At 52.8% G+C, this 15,171-nt stretch overlaps 2 protein-coding genes across 2 annotated transcripts; both read right to left on the reverse strand.

Moving 5' to 3' along the window:
- Positions 1–2,756: 2,756 nt before the first annotated feature.
- Positions 2,757–7,193, reverse strand: LOC149752902 (uncharacterized). The gene is made up of 3 exons (XM_089925448.1): positions 4,559–7,193; positions 3,857–4,464; positions 2,757–3,774 (listed from the first exon to the last, which is right to left on the reverse strand). Exons 1-3 carry the CDS (start codon positions 5,223–5,225, stop codon positions 2,860–2,862), a joined length of 2,190 nt encoding a protein of 729 aa, XP_089781574.1. The 5' UTR covers positions 5,226–7,193; the 3' UTR covers positions 2,757–2,859.
- A 4,416-nt stretch (positions 7,194–11,609) lies between these two features.
- LOC103714608 (NAC transcription factor 56) lies at positions 11,610–13,845 on the reverse strand. The gene is made up of 3 exons (XM_039131762.3): positions 13,425–13,845; positions 12,950–13,263; positions 11,610–12,717 (listed from the first exon to the last, which is right to left on the reverse strand). The coding sequence occupies exons 1-3, from the start codon at positions 13,612–13,614 to the stop codon at positions 12,037–12,039; spliced, it is 1,185 nt and encodes a 394-aa protein (XP_038987690.3). The 5' UTR covers positions 13,615–13,845; the 3' UTR covers positions 11,610–12,036.
- Positions 13,846–15,171: the final 1,326 nt, after the last annotated feature.

The raw sequence follows: 15,171 nt of genomic DNA on the forward strand, positions 1-15,171 counted from the left end.
AGGGAGTAAAGAAAGTAAAGAAGAGGTGGGGACCCAAACCCTCAACCCAGGGCGGCTGCAGTCCCACCAGAAGTGGGTGCTTCTAACCGGAGGCGCCATCCAGCACCTCACCAAAAAGAGGAGGAGCCGCCGCAGAAGAAGCTCCCGCTGCCCCCAGGGGAACGCCGCCTCCAAAGGATATTCCCATCTTCCCCAGTGGTAGGAAAGAGAAGGGATTCGAGGGGGAAGAGTATATGGAGGCGCGGTCCCGGATTGAGCGTCCGGCGCAGAGCTCAACCGGGAGGCTGAACTTCAAGGAGGGGAGATGTGATCCCGGATGAAACGCCTAGAGCGGAGTTCCGCCGGGGAGACCCTCCTTGTTGATCCCAGATGAAACGGCTAGTTGGCTGAAGTTGTAAGGGGAGCGCCTCCCCTTTCCTTCGACAGGAGTCTCTCAGTCATATGCCAAGGAGGAGGTCCGCGATCCATGGCAACCTGCAGCTCCGGCTTAGCAAATTCCATCGTACCTGCACCTGTATTTATAGCCAAGCTGCGGCCCCCTGGTAGTTCCGATACGGGTGGCTCCAATAAATGCAGGCGCACTGAATCCGGAGCCGTTCCGGCTCCCGAGGCGTATCTCCCCGCGATTTCCTAAGCGTCATTCTCCTTAAATCGCATTCTTTGTGCAGGACGATCCGGGTGACGTATACCCCTAGGTCCACGTGTCTCCGCTCGCGCCCAGGCCGCATCCTCCTCGAAGAACCCGCGTATCGCGGCCGCTCAACTAACACTCCTCACCAGCAGCAACTAGCGATCCGATTTCCCAGGTAACGCATTAATTAGCGTTTAATACCCTTCTCGTGTTCCCCCCAGGCAACGCTTGGAGGAGAGGAGAAACACGGTCGCGGTTGGGCACAGAGAAACCCCGATGGGCGGCGAGCGACAAGTGGCCGACCAACGAGTGGAATCTCCCGAGGCTCGGCCCTCGGATGCCTGGCTAACCCGATGATCATCCCGGGAGCAGACTAGCCGGAAGCCCCGACCGGTCGCCTCGGCTTGCGCCAGCCTTGGCCGACCAACGAGCGGAATTTCCTTGAGGCTTGACAACCCTCAGATGCCTGGCTAACCCGATGATCATCCCGGGAGCAGACTAGCCGGAAGCCCCGACCGGTCGCCTCGGCTTGCGCCAGCCTAGGCCGACCAACGAGTAGAATCTCCCGAGGCTCGGCCCTCGGATGCCTGGCTAACCCGATGATCATCCCGGGAGCAGACTAGCCGGAAGCCCCGACCGGTCGCCTCGGCTTGCGCCAGCCTAGGCCGACCAACGAGTGGAATCTCCCGAGGCTCGGCCCTCGGATGCCTGGCTAACCCGATGATCATCCCGGGAGCTGACTAGCCGGAAGCCCCGACCGGTCGCCTCGGCTTGCGCCAGCCTTGGCCGACCAACGAGCGGAATTTCTCTGAGGCTTGACAACCCTCAGATGCCTGGCTAACCCGATGATCATCCCGGGAGCAGACTAGCCGGAAGCCCCGACCGGTCGCCTCGGCTTGCGCCAGCCTTGGCCGACCAACGAGCGGAATTTCCCTGAGGCTTGACAACCCTCAGATGCCTGGCTAACCCGATGATCATCCCGGGAGCAGACTAGCCGGAAGCCCCGACCGGTCGCCTCGGCTTGCGCCAGCCTAGGCCGACCAACGAGTGGAATCTCCCGAGGCTCGGCCCTCGGATGCCTGGCTAACCCGATGATCATCCCGGGAGCAGACTAGCCGGAAGCCCCGACCGGTCGCCTCGGCTTGCGCCAGCCTTGGCCGACCAACGAGCGGAATTTCTCTGAGGCTTGACAACCCTCAGATGCCTGGCTAACCCGATGATCATCCCGGGAGCAGACTAGCCGGAAGCCCCGACCGGTCGCCTCGGCTTGCGCCAGCCTTGGCCGACCAACGAGCGGAATTTCCCTGAGGCTTGACAACCCTCAGATGCCTGGCTAACCCGATAATCATCCCGGGAGCAGACTAGCCGGAAGCCCCGACCGGTCGCCTCGGCTTGCGCCAGCCTAGGCCGACCAACGAGTGGAATCTCCCGAGGCTCGGGCCTCGGATGCCTGGCTAACCCGATGATCATCCCGGGAGCAGACTAGCCGGAAGCCCCGACCGGTCGCTTCGGCTTGCGCCAGCCTTGGTCGACCAGCGAGCGGAAGAATTTCCTGAGGCCTAACCCTCGGATGCCTGGCTTAGCGCCGGAAGAATTCCCTGAGGACTAACCCTCGGATGCCTGGCCTAGCGCCGGAAGAATTCCCTGAGGACTAACCCTCGGATGCCTGGCTCAGCGCCGGAAGAGTTTCCTGAGGCCTAACCCTCGGATGCCTGGCTTAGCGCCGGAAGAATTTCCTGAGGCCTAACCCTCGGATGCCTGGCTTAGCGCCGGAAGAGTTTCCTGAGGCCTAACCCTCGGATGCCTGGCCTAGCGCCGGAAGAGTTTCCTGAGGCCTAACCCTCGGATGCCTGGCTCAGCGCCGGAAGAGTTTCCTGAGGCCTAACCCTCGGATGCCTGGCTTAGCGCCGGAAGAATTTCCTGAGGCCTAACCCTCGGATGCCTGGCTTAGCGCCGGAAGAATTTCCTGAGGCCTAACCCTCGGATGCCTGGCTTAACGCCGGAAGAGTTTCCTGAGGTTTAACCCTCGGATGCCTGGCCTAGCGCCGGAAGAACTTCGGGAATCAAAAGTCAGCAAGAAGCAACCAAGAGCTAAAAAAAAAAAAAAAAGAGGACGAGGGCGAGATGAAGAAATATTCAACGTGCATTAATTTTCAGGGCCGAGGCCCATACAATTGGGCAAAACGCCGACATACAAAAATAAAAAAGACAATGGAAGGTACAAGAGGTCAGCTTGGAGGAACTCCCGGGTCGGGAACGCCGGGCTCGTCCGCGGGAGGTAGGGAAGCAGCAGGAGAACCAGCAGGCGATGGCGCCGGAGAGGAGTCCAGGAGGGAGATCTCGCTCAGGTCAACTTCGGGATACTTAGCCGACACCCTTGCCAGGCCCTCCTCGAAGCCCAAGGTGAAGGCTTCGGCCCCCGCGTCCGACGCGTCATGGACAAACTCGTCAGACTGGCGATAGGTCCGCACTGCCTCCGACATATCATGGGCGAACTCGGCGGACTGGCGATAAGCCTCTACCGCCTGACGCCCGATTTCCGCCCTCTTCTCGGCCAGCTCCGCCTCAGCTCGCTCCATAATCTGAGCCTTGGCCTCCAAGACCTTCGCCACAATCCGGCCTTCGGCCTCAGAGGAGACCCTCAGCAGATCAGCCTGAGCCTCTTTATGCTTCGCCTCGGTAGCAACCCGAGCGGCCTCGGCTTCCTTCAGGCGCGAACGGAGCTCTTGGACGTCCGTGCATGACTTCTCCAGGGCCGACTCCAGTTCGCCTAGTTTGGCTTCAAAAGAGCGGATTCGGTCGCAGGCGTTGTCGGCAGACCGCTGGGCCTTCTCCCACCGCTCTCGATAGTCCGCGATCTTCCGGGACTGCTTTTCAGCCCGTTCCTCCGCCTTCTTGACCCTGCTTTCGAGGCCCGAGGCGGCTTTGAGTTGCTCCCGAGCCTCTGACAGTTGCTCCTCCAGGGCGGCGAAGCCGAGTGCCCGCTCTTCGGCCTCCCGGAGCCTCGCCTCGAGGTCCCCGGTCGTCCTGCCTGCCGCAGCCCGGCCTCCCTTTTCCATTGCTTTCAGCCGGTCCTCGGCCTTCGCCAAAAGCCCCGCCTGTTCCTTGTAGCACTCCTCCAGACGGATCATGTACTGGGCGAGCTAAGAAATAGGAAAAATAAGGGAGTCAGGCGGAGAACAACAGAGCCAATAAATGGTGAAAGACGGCCAGAAGAACACTCACCGACATGAGACAGACGCAGCTGGCGGCCCCGACGTCAGAGACATCCAACTCCCGGACCCGCCGACGGTCCTTCTCCAGCAACACTGTTTCGATGAGATTTCGGGCGCCATCGGTAGTGAAGGCAGACCCCGATTTCTCCCCGGAGCCGGATGGTGGTTCTGCAGCCTTACCCTTATCCATCGCCTGGGGAAGAGTCCGGCTGATCACGCTCGCGGCGGGGGTCGCCCCAGGAATTGATAGGGTCCCGCTCGGCCGGGGCCTCGGCGCGTCCCTCCTCGAGTCATCAGGAGCCGACCGAGTCGAAGGCCGGGTCGGGGACCGATCACGTCCGACCCGTCCGTCTTGAGCAGGCTCAGGTGGCACCTCCGGAGTAGCGGCAACCTTACCACCGGAGGGCTGGTACAGCGTCAGCTGCCGGTCGGTGCCCACGACATCTCCCTGACCGGTGGGCCCGGACTCGTTGGTCGGCATCGGAGGTATCTCCTTACGGGACTTCTTCGCCGGTGGGGCCCCGCTCGGAAGAGCTCGTTTCCTCCTCCGGACTGCTTCCAGCAGGGACGCCCTACCAACAGCCTTCGACTTCACCGACCGCATGACGTCGTCGACCTCTGCAAGAAGGACGGGATGGTCAGGGACTGAGAAACCGAAAGGAAGAAGGAACGAAAGAGAAGAAAAGAGCTAAAGAAACGATGGCGGACTCACGGTCGGTGGGGACCGAGCTCAAACCGACGTTCACCAAGGTATCCTCAGAAATGAGGCGGCCCACCGGGGGAAGCTGGCCCTCGGCGACCAACCCCTTCAAGGCGGCGACGCCCTCGGATTCCTCCCTCGACAACTTCGACAGGCCAATTGGGGACTTCACCGGCGTCCCCCAGATTGCCCTGATTTCCCAGGAGGGGTCTGCATCAACGAAAAAGAAGCGCTCCTTCCAGTGGTGAATGGAGGTAGGACCCTCCTTGACAAGGCCGCACCCTCGCCGCGCTGCGAAGCACCACCACCCTTTGTCCTGGGGGTGGCCGCTCAGGCCGTAGAGCTCCCAGAAAACGTTCAAGGTGGCGGGAATCGCATGCAAGCGACAGAGAACCTGGAAGACCGTCAGAGCACGCCACGAGTTCGGCACCAGTTGCGTCGGTGCCATTCCTAAACCCCGGAGCACCTGTAAGACTAGGTCTGAAGGGGGAAAGCGGAACCCGGCTTGGAGGATGCCCTCATTGATGGCGATCTTCCCTCGGGGAGGATGAGACATCCTCTCCTCAGGCCCTGGGAGCGTGACATTGCAGGCCTCGGGAAGGTGGTACCGAGCCACAAATCCGTCTAAGTCCTCGGCGACCAGTTTTGACTTGATGCTATCTGCTCCCACTTCGCCCATCCCTAATGGCCAATCTACGGTCAGGACGGGGTCAAGAAGGAGGGAAAGGCCGGAACGACTGGGGTGCACTAGTACAAAAAGAAAAAGTATGAAGAGCTCAAAGTAGAAGAGTGGGAAACTCACTTGAAGAGGAGGAAGAACGGCTCCGAGAGCGTCAAAGGAAAAGCGAGCGAACGTTTCGGCGGCAACAATGGTAGCGCAAAGGAGAAACTCGAAAATGTCCGTAAAGAAGAAGACGGACGGGGGAGGGCCCCCGATTAAATAGGCGAAAGGGCAAGTGACACCTCGATGACGCCAGAAGACGCCAGGCCGCCGAAGGGTCGCTCGCACCCCAAAGGCGAATCGACACCATTAAGGAAGGATGTCCGCCGAAATCCTCAGGTTGCCAGGTCAGCAGCAACCGCCATACGCCATAAAGAAGGCGGGAAGCTTGAAGCGCGCGCGCCTCTCCGAAGGATGGCGGCAATCTCGAAACATCACTCCCTTTACCTGTTCCCCTTCTGGTTCCAGGCTCGGAAGTGGGGGGCTACTGTTATGGGGGAATTGAGCCGCCATGCCCCACGTGATCGGCACGCGTATCCAGGAAAGCTACAGCTGCCCTATGATCCAGCACTCCGACCCCGAGTCGGACCTCCTCGGCTCCGCAGCCCGACCCCGGGTCGGCTGCCCTATGATCCAGCACTCCGACCCCGAGTCGGACCTCCTCGGCTCCGCAGCCCGACCCCGGGTCGGCTGCCCTATGATCCAGCACTCCGACCCCGAGTCGGACCTCCCCGGCTTCGCAGCCCGACCCCGGGTCGGCTGCCCTATGATCCAGCATTCCGACCCCGAGTCGGAGATCTTTTGATAACGACAGGCTATTCTCCAGAGGCACGCCGCGGCCTCCTGCTCCACTACTCCCTGCAACGGCTGTACCCGATGCTGCCCACGATCTCCTGTATCGACCGTACAAAGCGGAGCTCCACTACGCCCTGCCATGACCGTACCCGGCGCTGCTCCACGACGCCCCGTAACGGCCATGTCAGTGGCCATTCTATCGTGCCCCACGACGACAAACCCCCCTGAGAGACCTCCCAGCCAGGTATATATGCGGCTGGGGGGAGAAGGGGGGGGTAAGCAATACCTCCCAGAGCACTCTCTCCCACTTGTGATTATCATCTCTCCTCCTCCAATCTCCTCTGACTTGACCGTCGGAGGGCCATCACCACCCTGGTGGTGGTGCAAGGCTTGTTTGCAGGTTCCTTGGCGGAAGGTGGAGCGCAACCAGCACCAACCAAGACAACTCAGGCGGAACCCCGTTCACACCGTCGTGTCAATCGTTCTCGGTTTGGACCACCAGCAACAAGCTCAAAGTAGAAGAGTGGGAAACTCACTTGAAGAGGAGGAAGAACGGCTCCGAGAGCGTCAAAGGAAAAGCAAGCGAACGTTTCGGCGGCAACAATGGTAGCGCAAAGGAGAAACTCGAAAATGTCCGTAAAGAAGAAGACGGACGGGGGAGGGCCCCCGATTAAATAGGCGAAAGGGCAAGTGACACCTCGATGACGCCAGAAGACGCCTGGCCGCCGAAGGGTCGCTCGCACCCCAAAGGCGAATCGACACCATTAAGGAAGGATGTCCGCCGAAATCCTCAGGTTGCCAGGTCAGCAGCAACCGCCATACGCCATAAAGAAGGCGGGAAGCTTGAAGCGCGCGCGCCTCTCCGAAGGATGGCGGCAATCTCGAAACATCACTCCCTTCACCTGTTCCCCTTCTGGTTCCAGGCTCGGAAGTGGGGGGCTACTGTTATGGGGGAATTGAGCCGCCATGCCCCACGTGATCGGCACGCGTATCCAGGAAAGCTACAGCTGCCCTATGATCCAGCACTCCGACCCCGAGTCGGACCTCCTCGGCTCCGCAGCCCGACCCCGGGTCGGCTGCCCTATGATCCAGCACTCCGACCCCGAGTCGGACCTCCTCGGCTCCGCAGCCCGACCCCGGGTCGGCTGCCCTATGATCCAGCATTCCGACCCCGAATCGGAGATCTTTTGATAACGACAGGCTATTCTCCAGAGGCACGCCGCGGCCTCCTGCTCCACTACTCCCTGCAACGGCTGTACCCGATGCTGCCCACGATCTCCTGTATCGACCGTACAAAGCGGAGCTCCACTACGCCCTGCCATGACCGTACCCGGCGCTGCTCCACGACGCCCCGTAACGGCCATGTCAGTGGCCATTCTATCGTGCCCCACGACGACAAACCCCCCTGAGAGACCTCCCAGCCAGGCATATATGCGGCTGGGGGGAGAAGGGGGGGGTAAGCAATACCTCCCAGAGCACTCTCTCCCACTTGTGATTATCATCTCTCCTCCTCCAATCTCCTCTGACTTGACCGTCGGAGGGCCATCACCACCTTGGTGGTGGTGCAAGGCTTGTTTGCAGGTTCCTTGGCGGAAGGTGGAGCGCAACCAGCACCAACCAAGACAACTCAGGCGGAACCCCGTTCACACCGTCGTGTCAATCGTTCTCGGTTTGGACCACCAGCAACAATATGCATACACATATAAATCAGATGAACTATACTCTTTTCAAGAGAAAAGGGTAACTACTCCTATATTTGATTCCAAAATCAAGAATGGGGACATCCAAAATTGAAAATCCATACTGTGATCATAATGTATACCACTAAAAATGTTAGAAGTTAAAAATCACATATCTTAGTAGTCTTTAACCTATACATCAAACAGGCTCAATTAAAAAAATGATATGAGATCATTTTATGCTATCATCTAAACATTAGAATCTATTGCTTTTTAATCTATATCTATTTTAACATATGTAAGTAATGATCAATATGGTAGATTTCAACATACCTGCTTTATTATTTTTTTTAGCATATTAGCAAATAATGAAAGCCATTCATTTTTATCTCTGCATGATGCAGGTATAATAGCTTATTACTATAGGCGACATTTGCATTTGTTATAGTTGAGGTAAATATAACTGCCATTATTTTTCACTGTTTTTCATTATTTTTTGACATAGTGGACCATCAACATAAAATAACAATCATTATGTTTAGCTTATACTTTATTTTAAACAAACTATTTTTCAAATTTCATTTTTTCCTCAAAAATATGTATAGTCCAAAATATTATATCTCATCTATTTAAAAATGAAGGGAATGATAGCACTGATATTTATCCATATTGTCCATTATTTTCCGTTATAACATTATAATATTCATTATCTTGATGAATATTTCATATTATAAAAATAATTGCTATATATACTTACCGTTCCAATGGTTAGTATCGGTTTCGGCGGGGGCTTTATACCGGGATAACGTGTTATTTAAAATCCGGCTCCAGAGGGGGTCGCATCATGACGTTGTTCTCTAATTTTAAACTGGCTCGTAGTCATTCTTTTGAGGCTGTTAACGGTACGTGGTTAAAATATAAAAAAACTTAAAAGCGTGAGCAGTAGAAGTCGTCAGCCTGTCGGTATGTACTTATTTGACAAGTGAGACCCATGTCATCCTATCCTCTCGCACGGTCGACTCACCCTGGCTCCTTTCCATATGAACACAAGTTGCATTCGAACAAAATATTTCCCTGAAAAACAATAGAACAAAATAACTTTTGTTGTTTTTCTGATTTTAAAGAAGAAATGATCACTATGGTCAAAAAAAAAAAAAAAAAGGCAACCTAATACAAGATCAAATATCGTGAGCTTTATACACATTTAAGGAGAGACTGTTTCCATGGAACCATGATCTTTATTAGGCTTGTTATTACACCAAAGCTCATCTTCTAACTGCTATCCCACGTGATAACCTTGAAGTATGGAACTTAATGGAGTCTAGATTATTCTTGGGGTGAGGTAAGGTGATGGGTTCGTCCACTGAGGGTGATGGTGATAACCCTCTCAACCCACCTATTTCGGTAGCTATACCCGATGGATATATATGGAAAACCTTAACCTTTAGTGCAGTAAAGTTATATTGATCACTCACCTACAATCGGAAAGTGATTAGTAGTAATTGGGGGATTAACCCTTGAGGGAGGGACGGGATTCCTTGTATTACATATGATGGTGGGAGGGCCCTCTCCCAAGTGCATGCGCATGGGACAGCACCCAAATTGTCACCTTGCATGACATATGAGCCATTGGAAATTTGGAATATGCCTACATGCCCAAGTCTCATCACCTCATCGCCACCCTCAAAAGCCCAACCCTACCCTCGGCCCCTAGCGAGAGAGAGAGAGAGAGAGAGAGAGAGAGAGAGAGAGAGAGAGAGAGAGAGAGAGAGAGAGAGACGTGACATATGAGCCCTTGGGATATACTTACATTTCCTTATCTCATCACCCCATCACCACCCTCAAACCTTAACCCCACCCTCGGCCCAGAGAGAGAGAAACCACAAATATCTAGGTTTGGAGAGTAATTAAGCTAGCATCCACTGTAGTGTCGTATTTGCATCACATAATTACACAAATACTAGGTTTGGAGAGTAATTAAGCTAGGATCCACTGCAGTGTCGTATTTGCATCACATAATTAATGTCAAACAAGATACATACATAATATGTAAAGTTATCTTATTTAATAGTCATTTAGTTTGTTTTTTTTGGGTGAAAAGACATTTCATATAGTTCTAACGTGAGTACATCCAGCCATATCAAAAGAAAGTAAAGAGTACAAGGTAGGAGGTATGTCTGCTACATATGTCCATATAATCTCTTCGGAGTACCGGACAACAAATAAGGCAACCCAGTCTGCTGCGTTGTTCACCTCCCGAAATACATGTAATGCCTGAAAGTCACTCAACTTCTGAGCCAATCTACAGATATCACACATAAGAGGATGACCATCAGCATATCTGTCAACTTTCCGAATCCAGTCGATCACCATATAGGAGTCCCTCTCAAGGCATAAACGCTCAGCATCAAGTACCCGCCTCGAATAGAATATTTCCTCTTAAGCTACCTTTAGCTCTACCCCAACTGCAGTAAGTCCAGGCGTGCGGCAGCCAATCATTTAGTTTTTGATGGTGGCCATTGGGTACTATATAGCAGTGCAAACAGTAGAAGATCCTTGCCCATAAGGATGCCACAAATATCTGGCTTGGGGAATAAGTCAAGGCGTCTACAAAGCCGAATGGGATAAGGGAGGGTACGATTTAATGCGAAAGCCCATGGGATTTGTCTCTCCGCAACCGTGGTCTAGTCCACATCAGCGGCGGGCCAATTACCCGAAACGGGTTACCGGGGAAAAGACAACACCAACGGGCCTTTGCAGCGTGTCAATGCTGTGGTTTGTTTAGGTTTCCTTCATTTCAACTCCCTTAAAGCCCGAGCCTACCTTCTTTTCCAATCGAGCCAACCTTTCTTCCATCTATAGCATCAACTCGATAAGGCCTTGATATGTACATGCCCTATCCTCTCCATCTCACCCTCTGCCTGTCATGCACATCGATGGAGATCGAGAGAGGTACATGAATGAGAGAAGATTTCATTAGCTTCCATAAAAGGGGACAGAGAAAAAAAAGGTAGGCACTATCAAAATTATAATAAGACAAGGAATAATGGGGCTGAAAGTGATCTAATAGTCGGTTTCCAGACACGATAAGTGGGTTTTTCTGAGGCTCTGAGCACCCGAAACATTTACACCAAAGGGATTACTAGTAGCACCATATAGTTGAAACGAGATCTTTACCGGGTTGATATCTGGTTAAATGAACATTGCGATTTCCTGTGGAAAAATAGATATTAATCAAGCATATGACAGTGCTCAACCCTTTCATACCCACGTCACAAAAATGGAAAGATTAAAGGGCGTACTACTTATTACATTGTTACACTAGTGTAGAAGGAAACAAGAAAAATGCAAAACTGACACGTAATCATCTATAGTTCCCTAGTTTGAAGTTCTGATAGGCTTCGAGAGGGTTTGAGGACACCCATGGGGGCATAGCCGAATCTGTGACATGCTACTCAAAAACCTTAACCTGCTATTAAATAACCCGATGCAATCGCCCAGGGCATTAAATGGATGCCAACCAACACCAGGATATGTTCAATAGTATTTTTGGATTCCAATGCTTTACGAAAGCAATGATAAAGAAAGCACAGTATGTACTGAATGCATGGGAATATAGAAACAAGAGTGGAGGTCCTGATTCAATGGCTTCGAGCACTATGTTCAGACCACATATACAAATCTTCACCTCTATGATGAAAATATATGGTAGCAGAGGCAATAGGAAGAAGCAACGATTCTTGATATAGATTTGTCATAGAAGGATTGCAGCCCTCAAAACGAATCTTCTTCTTTCACTTCTAGCGTTAAGGATTTCACTCCTCATCCGTCACTATAAGTAACAAATATAAGTAATGGATTCCCCATCTAGAGAAGAAACACATGTACTTGTATATATATGTATGTAAATTTATATCTACGTGAATAAGGTTTATATAAATTTATAGTGTACAGCATCAAGATATACAATAAGAGCAAATCGATCCCACCTGAAACTCACCGAAACAGATCCACTACGTTAACGGAACCCGGTATATTTTACTGTAAAAACGAGAATACTTCCTGTCTTTATAAACAACCGGGTAGATCGTACCCGAATCTCTGGCTGCACAATCGAAAAGCAAGCACTACGTCACCGGGCCCCTGTGCTTCATAGAGCTGACACGTATCCAACCCAGATGGTGGCTTTCTAGTATCAGCAGCTATTCCGCTATTCCCCCTTCTGCGATTATGCATATCTTATGTACATATGAATGGACTTAGGAAGGAAACGACACACACCACCGGAACTTTTCCTATAAGGAGCTCCAGTTCGCGCCGGAGAGCTGGTACGGCTGCTGGAAGATGGCACTGCCGTCCCCAAGCGAACCTAGAATCGTTTGGGGTTGGTAGGCCGCACCCTGGGGGAACTGATTGAGGAGCGCCGCGATCGTGTGGACGACGTGGTTGCTGTTGCTGTTGCTGCTGCTGCTGTTGTTGGCGGCGCTGCTGTTGCTGCCGCTGCTGGTGTTGTTGTTGGTGGTGGCGGTGCAGTTGCTGCTGCTGCTGCCGTTGTTGCAGGCTTGGAATCTCTTGGGTGGCGGTGGTGTGACCCTCCCTGCATCGCTCCAGTATGGGGAAGTGAGGGCTCGTTTCGGGGGGCGGGTGCTGTTGTTGGTTGGAATGGTGGAGAGGTCCAGCTTAGGCCTTGGGCCACCAGCCAACTGGGTCATGCGATTGGTTGGCAGGACATCCCCGGTGGTGAGCAGCCCCTCGAAGAAAGTCTCATCACTGTCGAGCAGTGCGGTGTAGTTGTTAGGAGCTCTCTGATGTTGAGGTCTTGGGTTTGGCTGCGTGCTGATGGCCGGCTGCTGTGTCAATGCTGGCGGAGCCATCCTATCATCCATGGAGTCTTCCCTGTCACGGTCCACCAGCCGTGCGTTGTTGTTGTTGGTGCTGTTCTTCTTGTAGATGCGGCACAAGACCCAATCATCTAACTGAACGGAAGAAAGATGAAAAACCTAACAGAATCAGTGGAAATTCCATGCTTTTTCTTGTTTATCTAGGAACGATCGATGTACGTGGTGCATGAAGGAGTGGTGTCGTTTTAGGCAGCATGATGCTGTTTAATTCGGAGCGGTAGAACGTAAAATTTTTGAAATTCGTGTCGCAGGGTACGTGTGCAAGTAGAGAGCTCTTCTTGCTATCAGGCGGCTAAGGAAATTTTACCCGGAGAGAGCTCTTCTTGCTGCCGGCGGCGCTGCCGGGCGGTCTGAAGGTGCTACCGGGACTGCTGTCGGCCAGCCGGTATTCATGCATGATCCAGTCAGTCTTGATCCCTTTGGGGGGCTTGCCGCCGTAGAAGACGAGGGCTTTCTTCACCCCGACCTTGTGAGCCCCTCCTGAGGTCAGAATGGGCTTGTCCGTACCCGTCGCCTTCCAGTAGCCGGACGGCGCGGCTCGGTTAGGCCGCGCTCCGTTGGGGTACTTGCGGTCCCTGGGACTGAAGAAATACCACTCCTGTTCTCCATAGTTGGCCTTGCCTGAGCACATGAAAAACAAACCCATACGGAAGAGCAGTGGTGGGATTATTTGCCCATAATAACTAATATTAGAACTGATAAAACCCGAGGAGGTGCTAATTAATAACTAGTAGGGGTGGGAGGAATTAATTAGTGGGGAAGATGGATAGATAGATAGATACCTGGGAGTTCCCAAGGGTCGAACTTGTAGAGATCGACCTCGGCGATGATGGTGGCGGGGAGGGGCGCGGAGGCGGCTTTCTTCTTGAGGTAATGAACCACCAGCTCCTCGTCTGTGGGGTGGAACCGGAATCCCGGGGGGAGCTGAGGCTGCTGCTGCAGCGAGACCGATGAAGAGTCGGTGCTCTCCATGCCGGCGACGGGGATGCCGCCAAAAAAGTCCCCGATCGGAACGGTATCCCCTGTCTCCTGTCTTTTATCTAAGTCCTGGTGCGAAGAAACTAGGTGGTCAGGCCAAGAAAAGAGAGAGGAGATAGAGGCATGGAATTGTCATTCTTCCATTGGATATTTTAAAGGGGATTCGAAGGGGTGGGGGGTGGTCGGGTTGGCATCAGGCCGTGGGGACTCTGGGGAAGGGGAGGGGGGAATAGTGAAGGCATTGGGCCGAGGATTCCGCTGGTTTACCGAACGGTCACCGGTCATCGTGCGACGCGTGTTATGCTCCACCTTTGAGAGCTTGTGGACACGTGTCGACTTATCGACGTGAGGACCACACCCCAGACTCGCTAAGAGTTTTCCGATTGGATACAGCTTAGCGTACACTTACCGTACCGGAACGAGAACGAAACCGCTTCGGGAAGGCGGTAGCTCTGTTACTTATTTTGCCCTTTACCAATTCTTATTTCATGTCCCAAGCACGATTACACTCGAAATGCGAGAGACTAACAGTGTGGCTAACTTCAGGACATCATTTGCGGTTTAGCATTTGGGAGGTTTTAAATAGAAAAATCTCTCCTTAGTTCCATGGTCCTTATATTTTTTTATCCTTTCTGATCTATGGGCTGCACCCACATTCATTGCGTGTGAGTCGCCGTTGTACCCAAAAAAATAAATATGCACCCAGCTTTCAGCCAACAACAAACAAAGAAAGCTACCGCGAATCAAATAGACAATAACTTTATCCATTAATTACCTGATTATAAATATATATCAATGATTAAAATTGTCTAAAAAATGATTAATTATTTAGCATCCAAGTGCAGCCTTGGAGGACAAGGAGCTTGCTTTAGTCACAGCCTGAGGCAGGGCGCGGTATGTGAGGATGAAACAAGCGAGCTGCCTCGATGCATTCTTTGCGCTGTCACGCTTTTCTCGCTGCTCTGGCCGCATCCGCCGTGTGGTTGGGGCTGGGGAGCACGGCCGCGATGACAGTGACGATGATAACAGGCATGTACTTAAGTGCAGCCCCTGCTCACGCTTTTTTCCAGCATGTGTGCATTGCTTCTGTTCTCCCTCTCCCTGGTACGCGGGAGGGATGGACAGATCGCCCGGTCCCCGCCGAAGAGAACGGTAGTAACCTTGGGTTCAGATGGAAAAAGATTTGGAAGTCCCGCTGTCCAAAAATTATCATGAAATCTTCAGGGTAAATCCCAAGCTTTGCTCCGATAATAAATCCAAAGACCTCTGTGAACTGGATGTCATCCTTCGTTTTGACTTGAGAGGGGAATGGGTGGGTGGTGGATGGTTGCATTCGTGACACGCTATTGAAGGTGGAAAGATTTCAATGGCCCGGAATTCGCATGCTGAGAAATTTAGGTCTGGATATCATTAAATGATAATATCTACAGCATGGGTCGTATGTGTCGTGATGTGCAAGTTGTATGGCATGACTGCATGAGAATTAATTTTGTAATTCTACCCAGCATGATCGCTCTCTCTCTCTCCCTCGTGATCTGATCTGATCTGATT

This window comes from Phoenix dactylifera, chromosome 9 (assembly GCF_051530095.1).
Source record: "Phoenix dactylifera cultivar Ajwa chromosome 9, Ajwa_hap1_PhDact_Kaust_v1.1, whole genome shotgun sequence".
Taxonomy (NCBI): domain Eukaryota; kingdom Viridiplantae; phylum Streptophyta; class Magnoliopsida; order Arecales; family Arecaceae; genus Phoenix; species Phoenix dactylifera.

Coding starts and splice junctions, on each gene's coding strand:
- LOC149752902 (XM_089925448.1), bottom strand. CDS start 5,225: ATGGGCGAAGTGGGAGCAGATAGCATCAAGTCAAAACTGGTCGCCGAG. Junction 4,465..4,558: donor GAGCTCGGTCCCCACCGACC/GTGAGTCCGCCA, acceptor TCCTTCTTGCAG/AGGTCGACGACGTCATGCGG. Junction 3,775..3,856: donor GCTGCGTCTGTCTCATGTCG/GTGAGTGTTCTT, acceptor CCTATTTCTTAG/CTCGCCCAGTACATGATCCG.
- LOC103714608 (XM_039131762.3), bottom strand. CDS start 13,614: ATGGAGAGCACCGACTCTTCATCGGTCTCGCTGCAGCAGCAGCCTCAG. Junction 13,264..13,424: donor CGACCCTTGGGAACTCCCAG/GTATCTATCTAT, acceptor TCATGTGCTCAG/GCAAGGCCAACTATGGAGAA. Junction 12,718..12,949: donor GCAAGAAGAGCTCTCTCCGG/GTAAAATTTCCT, acceptor TCTTCCGTTCAG/TTAGATGATTGGGTCTTGTG.